Raw genomic sequence first — 9,981 nt, 5'->3', positions numbered from 1 at the left:
CCTGAAAGTTTAAAAAAAAACTTACCTCAGGTCTGTTGCTGGCAAGAGAATCACGTTCACCCTGCCAGTCGTCACGCAATGCGATAGACGATATGACACACATGCGTACTGGACGGGGTCTTCACGTAGTCACTCACGTGACTCCAAAGTAAAATTCTACATAACTTTCAAAGGAGCAAACGAAAACCAGGTTTACCTGCTCCACTTTCGCTTCCACTTGCACCAGATTCTCTTAGATTACAACTTGTTTTATGCTGTAGGCGTTAACTACTTTCACTCTTACTCAATCCATCGTTCAGTGGGGATAAAACGGACTCAAAAACAATTTCTGCACACCCAGGCAGAGATTGTAACCTGATTTTCCTCTTTCTGATTCATTTATCCTCTTTCTCTTTCTGCCTTGCCCCTCTGGGGTTTTGAAGTAATGCATAGTGATGCGCTTGACACAAATTGCGGATATGTGACAATTACTAATTTTTTTTAAACAGCGGCAATAATTCACTTCCAAGCATCACATAAAAATATCAAAATGTTAAAATAGAAATAATTGATTGGTTTTGAGACAGGAATATAAACATTGAAATTGTCAAACTCCCATTTGGTAAATCCAAAACAAATGTTCAATTGTGTAGAAAAGGGCGGCGTGGTGGCGCAGGGGTAGAGCTGCCGCCTTACAGTGTCAGAGACCCGGATTGATTCTGACTACGGGTACTGTCTGTATGGAGTTTGTACCTTCTCCCTGGAACTGCGTGGGTTTCCCTCCGGGTGCTCCGGTTTCCTCCCACAATCCCAACGACATACAGGTTTTCAGGTTAATTGGCTTCGGTAAAATTGAAAATTGTCCCTAGCGTGTAGGGTAATGTTAGCGTGCGGGAATCGCTGCTCAGTGCGGACTCAATGGACCGGTGGGGCTTGTTTCCCTGCTGTATCTCTAAACTAAACTAAATGAAATACTATTCCCTACACCAAGCTACCTCGATAGTGGGAGAGATGTGCACAAAGTCATTTTGGATTCACCATGAAACCATTTTACACTGTTGCACCCTAAAGGTCAAACTGCTCCCTACAAGACTGAAGTAAGTTATATTACATAATTAGTGGTGGTGGTACAGGGCCGAGTCGCAACAGAGATGGTCGTGATTTACGAATGAAGAAATCCAAAAGATGCAAAACATGAAATTCAAAACATCATGGCAACCCGTTTAATGTGACCATATCCTGGAAACACAAAGCTTAGCTCACTCATTATGTAATACTACTAACCGAGGTATTCAAATTATATGAAAAGGCACATGAACAAGTAAAGCACAGTTAATTATACTGGTGTCTGAATATATCACAATCACAACATTGGAATACTGTCCAACATCTACATACATCCTTCCTTTCAGGGAGTGAATTGAGATGGTGATAGTAATAGTGCATCATTTTTATAACTCTGGATATCTCTCCTACCCTCTTGTTACAAAGCCCACCTCAGATAAATTCTCAGTTGAAAAATAGACTACATACAAGGTCTGAATCCATTTAATTTATATATTTAAAAAAAGTTATTCTCTCTGAATTGCATGACTGCAATGATATTAACCCATTATTTAGCTTGTTTTCAGTTCATAAAAGATTTCTTTAAATGGTCAATAAAGAAAAATAACATCCTTTTTATCTTTCAAAACTCTAGCAAGAGTGAAGAAGTTCATGCAAGTAGGATCTGATCCCTTTCGATCTATTTAATTTGGTACAGTGCAGTTTCCTTTAAAGGGATTGACCCATCAAGCAGACTCACCCAAATATTTTGTCACATTTGCAAAGGTGCAGGCAATTTTGCTTAAATAGTGAATAAGAACAAGGATCTGAAGTAGCAAAGTGATGGTTTCCAATTCTTAAAATATATCGGCTGGTGGATATCGTGTTAATTCATTGAATATTCTTAGCGCTGATGAAATTTGTTTCATTTGACAATATGATGCCCATGTTTTGTAATTAAACATCAAGAACTGTCAGTATTTTTATGCCGACGGCTGCTCACTGAAATGACTGATGAGGAGTCAGTCATGAATAGTTTGATCTTGGAACTCTATTTTGCATAAAAGTACGATACACATTTCTTCCTATTTATCAACCATTTTCTATTCCCATCAAGCTGATATGTTAACACTGGTAAAACACAGGTAACAAGCCATGTTACATAATACCACACTATGGGTGGTGGAAAGTTATGCAAAAGAAACTGCTTGATTTCACTTCTCCGTTTTCTTATTTCTTGACATTGATAATTCCCTTTGGAAAGGCTTTGGAATTTATAAAGCCAAAATTTACACAAACTTTGGCCACTGATAGCAAAAATGAAATGAACCACTATGAAATGAACACCGCAGGAGGTGAATTTAAAAGAACTAAAAGTTTCTAATTAATAGCAAAAGGAACATTAGTGTAGTTTCGTTACAAAGTACTCCCTGAAATTTTGAAATGGAGCGACCACCTCAGGTGTAACCCTCAGGCTATCCGCATTTAAATGGCAGGTTGAAACTGCAAGCACATAGTTTGCTCGAGATTATGAATACATACAAGATATTATGAAGGAATCTTCAAGCACAGTATCCTGGTTAAGAACAGTCCCATGTTTAAAAAAAAAAACAGGGTTTAACCATTAGATATAAATAAATCCACACAATTTTCAATAAGTTTGCCATTGATCCGATTTTGACAGCAGGTGACTGACAATACAGTTATCAGCGATACGCCGCCAACATTGTTGAACAAGGTGGTATTATTGTGCCTTCGAATAGATCCACATATAGATATTTTGCTTGGTGTTGTGATGGGACCAGAGAATCTGACTAATCCCAATATCACTTCTCCTTTAGAACCATCATGTAAAGTGCATCACATTTTATAATCCTTTTGTGCTTCAGAAAGTGTTGTCACTGACATGCTCGGAGCTGGGCACCTGCTGATGAAATTCTTCAACCGTGGCCAGGAGTGCAGCTCTCTCCAACTCAAGTGTATGAATGGCTTGCTTTAACTTCCCTTCGTTAGAGAGCAAGGTGTTGACTGTAGCTTCCAGGCTTTCGATCTTAGTGTGAGCAACCTTTTTACAGAGAGACAAAAAGGAGAGAATGGGGTTTACAAAGCACTTCTCGCAATCTCAGCATGCTAGATCCAAAGGAATACTTTTGAAATGCAGTCACAATAGTAACGTAGGGAAACATTACAATTCACCTATGCAGTGCAAGATCGCACAAACAGGTAAATGTGGACAGGGAGAGGATGTTTCCAGTAGTGGGAGAGTCTCGGACCAGAGGGCACAGCCTCAGAATATATAGATGTACCTTTAGAATGGTGATGAGGAGGAATTTCTTTAGCCAGAGGGTGCTCAATCTGTGGAATTAATTGCCACAGACGGCAGTGGAGGCCAAGTCATTGGGTATTTTTAAAGCAAAGATTGATAGGTTCCTGATTAGTAAGGGAATCGAAGGATATGGGGAGGAGGCAGGAGAATGAGGTTGAGAGGGACACATAGATCAGCCATAATCAAATGGTGGAGCAGAGTCGATGGGGTGAACGGGATAATTCTGCTACTATGTCTTATGGTTTAAATAACAAGTTGATCCACAATGAATGGTGATCATTGGTTGGGTAACCAGGAAAAGTCTATTTTTCGTTAAAATACTGCTTTTTAAGGGCAAATGGCACCTTGGTTTAAAATAACTTGTAATATCAGCTTGTTAACTGTTAATCATTCCCTCATTACTATTCACCACTGATTTTCTATCTGTTATAAAGGTCTCAGCAGAAACTGGAGGAGCCGACATGTCCAGGGCAGCAGGTAATCAACAAACAACTGGAGGCACTCAGTGGGTCAGGCAGCATCTGTGGTGGCAATGGAATGGTTAATGTTTTAGGACCTGATGCAGGGTCTCGACCCCAAACATCAATCATCCCTCCATCTCCGCAAATGCTGGCTAATCGCGGAGTGCCTCCACCAGTTTGTTATTTGCTCCATATTACAGCATCTCTAACTCTCGTCTCCAGTGGGTAATTAATGAGTTCACAAGTTATAGGAGTAAAATTAGGCCATTCGGACCATCGAGTCTACCCCGCCATTCAATCATGGCTGACCTCTGCCTCCTAATCCCATTTTCCTGCCTTCTCACCATTACCCTCGACATCTGTTCTAATCAGGAATTTGTCTATCTCTGCCTTAAAAATATCCACTGACTTGGCTTCCTTATGCCCGTCCCACTTAGGAAACCTGAACGGAAACCTCTGGAGACCTAGCGCCCCACCCAAGGTTTCCGTGAGGTTCCCGGAGGTTCCGGTCACTCTCCATGAGTCACCAGAGGTTTTGGTCACTTGCCTGGAAAGCCTCGACCGAAGCGCGAGCTGCATCTACTGATCAAAGATCCTATAGGATCTTTGCTACCGACCGCACACACACACACACATCGCAAAGGTGGGGGCCAGGGACAGCGGAAGAGCGCTGTTTGCCCGATAAAGTGGAAGGTAAACGGCTGCCACAGAGCACGGTAAGTCCTTTAGAGAGCGCGGGAGGGAGGGAGAGAAGGGGAAAGAAGGGGAGAGAAGAACAGAGAAAGGGAGAGAGAAGGGGAAGATAAGGGGAGAGAGAAGGGGGAGAAGGAGTGGAGACAGTTTTAAGAAGTTTAATAAAGTTAGCGGGCATTTTACCTTCCGGCGGATCTTCTAGGTCCTGAAAACCAAAGATCCTATCGGATCTTTGCTGAAAATTCCAATGAGCCGATCAAAATGGCCGGTCATCGAAGGAGATTGCCTTCGACTGGCTGTAATAAATAGAGACCCTACTCCACTGGCTTCAACCAAACGGAAACCTATTTTTAGTAGAGGCCGGTTTTGTTTTTTTTGAAATAATCGCAGGAACATAGAAGAAGCCTCGACTATGCGGAAACCACTTTCCACCATTAGGGAGAGTGACAGGAACCTCCAGGAACCTCACGGAAACCTTGGGTGGGGCGCAAGGTCTCCAGAGGTTTCCGTTCAGGTTTCCTAAGTGGGACAGGGGCATTACTATTCCTTTCTAGTTCCTTACCGTTGCAGGCTTGAGCTATAACTTCAATACGCCAGATGGCCACAGGTTAATAACAATGTCAGAGGTCCATATTCATGAAGAATTTGATCAAAGTTCACCCGTTATACCTCAAGCTCCTCCAGCAGGTCACTGTTTTGCTTGCGTAAACTATTGTTGATCTTTTCCAATTTTTCCAAACGCTCATTTTCCGTCATTGTCGGAGAAGAATCTATCAGCTCATCCTGAAGAACGTGATACTCGACTTCATAGGCCTGGAGTTGCTTGGATAGGTCCATCCCGAAAACCTGAACACATCACCAGTGGTCACTTTTAACAACCGAGAAGATTCCTTGACAATTAAATTTTAATTAACCTGCCTGCTTAGCTGCATTCCAGATGTACATCGTATTCTCTAAATAATTATTGCATTTGTCAATGTTCCAAATACCTCTTACATGAGTAGTTCTGACTGTCTTGGATGCTGGTAATCTGAAATAAAAACAGAAGCTGCAGGAGATGCCCAGCAGGTTAGGCAGCATCTGCAGAAAAAGAATCAAGTTAATGATTCAGGTGGAAGATCTTTTATCAGAAATGAGAAAAAAAGGTTACCAAGGTAATAGAGAAGGAAAAACAGTTAACATTTCAGGTTTGTGGCTTTTCATCCAAACTCCTGTTCTAGTGAGTGTTGTGATGAAAGATCATCAAATTGTAATGTGCAAAAAAGATGAATGATGCAGTAATGGAGAGAATACAATGGTGTAGATTTGAATTTGGATAACATTGGGCTACACTGGATAAAAATGTATGCCATATCTAATAAATAAAGAGCAAAATGGTTCAAAAATGGCTGTCAAAATTATAAGGTGAATAACACTTTCAACAAAGTGAAAATGCTAAAGTTTCTACAGCCCTGGACATTTTAATGACTGTTTTTACTGTATTTTAACGTTGCTGTTTTACCTGCTTTTAACTATTTATACTGTTATCAGGGACTGGATTGTTTTTATTGTTTTATTACGTGTGAAATGTTTAAGATTTATGTGCGATGCTCCGGTATTCCCTGGGAAACGTCTTCTCATTTTGCACTGTACAACTGTTGCTTTGCAAGATGACAATAAAGGTTGATTGATTGATTGATTGATTGTTTATGTGAAGTTTTCCCAATCATCCTCTGACTGCATTGATTTTACCCAGTTGCTCCAGTTTACTCATGCATCCCAAAGACATGAAGCTCGGTAGGTTAATTGGACACTGTAAATTTCCCAAGTGTGCATGAGAGTGTAGAATCTGGGAGGCTGTTGATGAGTATGTGGGGAGAAATTTAAAAATGGGATTCAGGTTAGATTAGCGCAATGGTGTGAGTGTCAGCAAAGACTTGGTGAGCTGAAGGGCCTGTTTCCATCCTGCATCTGTCTGCAATTCCATAACATTTCCTGACTATTCTTGACTCCTAAGATAGATACAAAATGCTGGAGTAACTCAGCGGGTCAGGCAGTATCTCTGGAAAAGTTTCGAGTCGAGACCCTTCTTCAGACCCTGACAATGAAAGAGCAAAAGTAAATCTAATTAATGGCAGATATCTACCATTGGCTTGTTACAGGAATATACAGTGCATTCAGAAAGTATTCAGACCCCTTCACCTTTTCCACTTTTTGTTACGTTACAGCCTTATCTAAAATGGATTAAATTCTTTTTTTAAATTAGCAATCTACACACAATAGCCCACAATAAAAAGGTGAAAACAGGTGTTTAGAAATTTTTGCAAAATAATTAAAAATAAATAACTGAAATATCACATTTACATAAGTATTCAGACCCTTTACTCAGTACTTTATTGAGGCACCTTTGGCAGTGATTACAACCTCAAGTCTTCTTGGGTATCACGCTACAAGCTTGGCACACCTGTATTTGGGTAATTTATCCCATTCTTCTCTGCAGATCCTCTCAAGCTCTGTCAGGTTGGATGGGGAGTGTTGATGCACAGCTATTTTCAGGTCCCTCCAGAGATGTTCGATCGGGTTCAAGTCCGGGCTCTGGCCGGGCCACTTACGGACATTCACAGACTTGTCACAAAGCCACTCCTGCGTTGTCTTGGACGTGAGCTTTAGGCCGTTGTCCTGTTGGAAGGTGAACGTCTGCCCCAGTCCGAGGTCCTGAACTCTCTGGAGCAGGTTTTCATCAAGGATCGTGGATTTGGCTCAAGCGGAAAGACCCATGCTGGGCCCCAAGTATTTCAGGGTGAATCTTTGGGACGGTTTGACACGGGACACGCGCTGAGGGCTGATCATCCTGCAGCGGGCCGCCCTTGTGGAGGGTGTATAGTGATAAAAGGCCGAAACACCCAGTGATGCAAGGGTACACTACTGATGATGTGTCCTGTGCCCAACTGTCCTGAAGGTTACCCAGGCCAAGATATACGTATCCACTCCCCCGCCCCCCCCCCCCCCCACAGATGTTGAGCGTCTACCACTCTCAACAATCAACGAATGTCGTGAAATGCTCCCCACCTATTGGCACAAGGGACTTCTTAACATCTTGTCCTGTGTATTTGATTCTTTGATTCTGATACTTTGCTCCGTTCATCTTTACCTCGATCCTGACTGGTCTCCCAGTTCCTACCGCTGAAAAACATCCCTACAGCATGATGCTGCCACCACAATGCTTCACCGTAGATATGGTATTGGCCAGGTGATGAGCGGTGCCTGGTTTCCTCCAGACGTGACACTTGGCATTCAGGCCAAAGAGTTCAATCTTGGTTTCATCAGGCCAGGGAATCTTGTTTAGGTGCCTTTTGGCAAACTCCAAGCGGGCTGTCATGTGCCTTTAACTGAGGAGTGGCTTCTGTCTGGCCACTCTACAATAAAGGCCTGATTGGTGGAGTGCTGCAGATATAGTTGTCCTTCTGGAAGTTTCTCTCATCTCCACAGAGGAACTCTGGAGCTCTGTCAGAGTGACCATCGGGTTCTTGGTCACCTCCCTGAATATGTTAGTAAGTCTCTATCCTAAGGCCCTTCTCCCCCGATTGCTCAGTTTGGCCAGGCTCTATGAAGAGTCCTGGTGGTTTCAAAGTTCTATTTAAGAATGACGGAGGCCACTGTGCGCTTCGGGACCTGCAATGCTCCAAAAAATGTTTTCCCCAGATCTGTGTCTCAACACAATCCTGTTTCGGAGGTCTACAGACAATTCATTCGTCTTCATGGCTTGTTTTTTGCTCTGACATGCACTGTCAACGGTGGGACCTTATATAGACAGGTGTGTGCCTTTCCAAATCATGTACAATCAATTTAATTTACCACTTGTAGACTCCTATCAAGTTGTAGAAACATCTCAAGGATAATCAATGGAAGCTCAATTTTGAGAGTCACAGCAAAGGGTCTGAATACGTACGTAAATGTGATATTTCAGATATTTCAGTTATTTATTTATTTTGCAATAATTACTAAACACCTGTTTTCGCTTTTATATTATGAGGTATTGTGCGTAGATTGATGATAAAAATTTAGTAGCCAATTTTAGAATAAGGCTGTAATGTAACAAAATGTGGAAGGGGTCTGAATACTTTCTCAATGCACTGTATGAGGGAACTTTTTCTAGAGATTTTAGAGATACAGCACGGCAACAGGCCCTTCGGCCCACTGAGTCTGTATCGACCAGCGATTACCCCGTACACGAGCACTAACCTACACTCTAGGGACAATTTATATTTTTACCGAAGCCAATTAACCTACAAAGCTGTAGGTCTTTGGAGTGTTGGAGGAAACCAGAGCACCCGGAGGCCACGGGGAGAACGTACAAACTCTGTATAAACAGACCCTTAGCCAGGATCAAGCCCGGGGTCTGGCGCTGTGAGGCTGCAACTCTACCGCTCCGCCACTGTGCCGCTTTTTGGGCCATTAAGATATATTCTTCACATTGATATTCCTCACGAGATTAAAAAGTATTCATAATTTACTCTTAAAGACTTGTATGCCTTTATCAGTTCCATCACCTAGCATCCCACAAAATCCCACTGTAAAACTATGCATGAATTGCTCATTTCACATGGTCCACTCAATGAATGTAAAACCCTATACTTGAAAGAGTATGAAAACATATACAGCGTATACAATACAATTAAAACACAAATTCTAAATTGTACATTATTTTAGAAGAAATCTCTATTTAAAACAATGAAAGGAAAAATAATTAAGTGTTTATTTTTTCCTATATCTGCCAATACTTTTTGGAAGATCTGATCTAAAGATTGGAAGATCTGATCTAAAGATTGTCACATTCAAAATGTTCAGAAGTAAAAGCTGCTGCACCCGAACAAGTGTTAATAACTGTAGCGTAAACAATGGGTCAGTTTTATCGTATTGCATATTTATGTTTGCTGCTTTTATTTTGGCTAAGGACATTCGTTCTGGCACAACCACAACCAAAACAGCTTCATTTTGTGATATGAACCTCTATACTTCTCCTATTTCTCGTCTCCTTCCTCTCTTTGGGTCTCGACTTCACAGACAAAGACAGGAAGCCACAAAGGAACAGATTAGGGAGACTAAACTTATGATCTAAATCCCCTCTTCCCCATGGCCCACCAGTTATAGGTTCCAGGCAGTAGCAAGGACACGTTCATGAACTCTACAGACCAGTGAGATAATCTACCTCTGCATCAGGTTGCTACACTATCCAAAGTTAATAATTTGAAGTCAAAGAAGGGTGCTTCCATCAGACGTAACAGTGCATGTAAGCCTACTAGACATATTAAACAGAATTGACATCTTGATTCTGAAACCCGGAAGGGAATAATTATAGTTAGAATAGTAAGATTAAACGAGAACTTACCAGTTTGAAGTTTGATCTTTATTTTATGAGGAGTAACGTTGAGGGAATACGTGAAGAACCCCGCTAGGACGCATGCGTGTCATTCTTCAAAGCAGCGGTGTGGAATCACA

At 41.6% G+C, this 9,981-nt stretch overlaps 1 protein-coding gene across 11 annotated transcripts in view; it reads right to left on the bottom strand.

The window, feature by feature from the left end:
• Positions 1 to 1,174: 1,174 nt before the first annotated feature.
• Positions 1,175 to 9,981, bottom strand: part of tbc1d1 (TBC1 domain family member 1) — a 247,214-nt gene continuing 238,407 nt past the window's right edge. For 7 of the 11 annotated variants that reach the window (XM_033026846.1, XM_033026822.1, XM_033026812.1 and 4 more), the window contains 2 exons: positions 5,173 to 5,349; positions 1,175 to 3,088 (listed from right to left, as the gene is read on the bottom strand). In XM_033026846.1, the coding sequence (XP_032882737.1) occupies positions 2,909 to 3,088; positions 5,173 to 5,349 (357 nt within the window). In that variant the 3' untranslated portion in view covers positions 1,175 to 2,908. The remainder of the gene's footprint in view (positions 3,089 to 5,172; positions 5,350 to 9,981) is intronic. The other 4 variants (XM_033026830.1, XM_033026863.1, XM_033026890.1 and 1 more) reach the window with 2 other exon arrangements.

This window comes from Amblyraja radiata, chromosome 1 (genome assembly GCF_010909765.2).
Source record: "Amblyraja radiata isolate CabotCenter1 chromosome 1, sAmbRad1.1.pri, whole genome shotgun sequence".
Taxonomy (NCBI): Eukaryota; Metazoa; Chordata; class Chondrichthyes; order Rajiformes; family Rajidae; genus Amblyraja; species Amblyraja radiata.
Note: the sequence above shows the minus strand (reverse complement) of the source record. Positions and strands in the feature narration are given on the sequence as shown.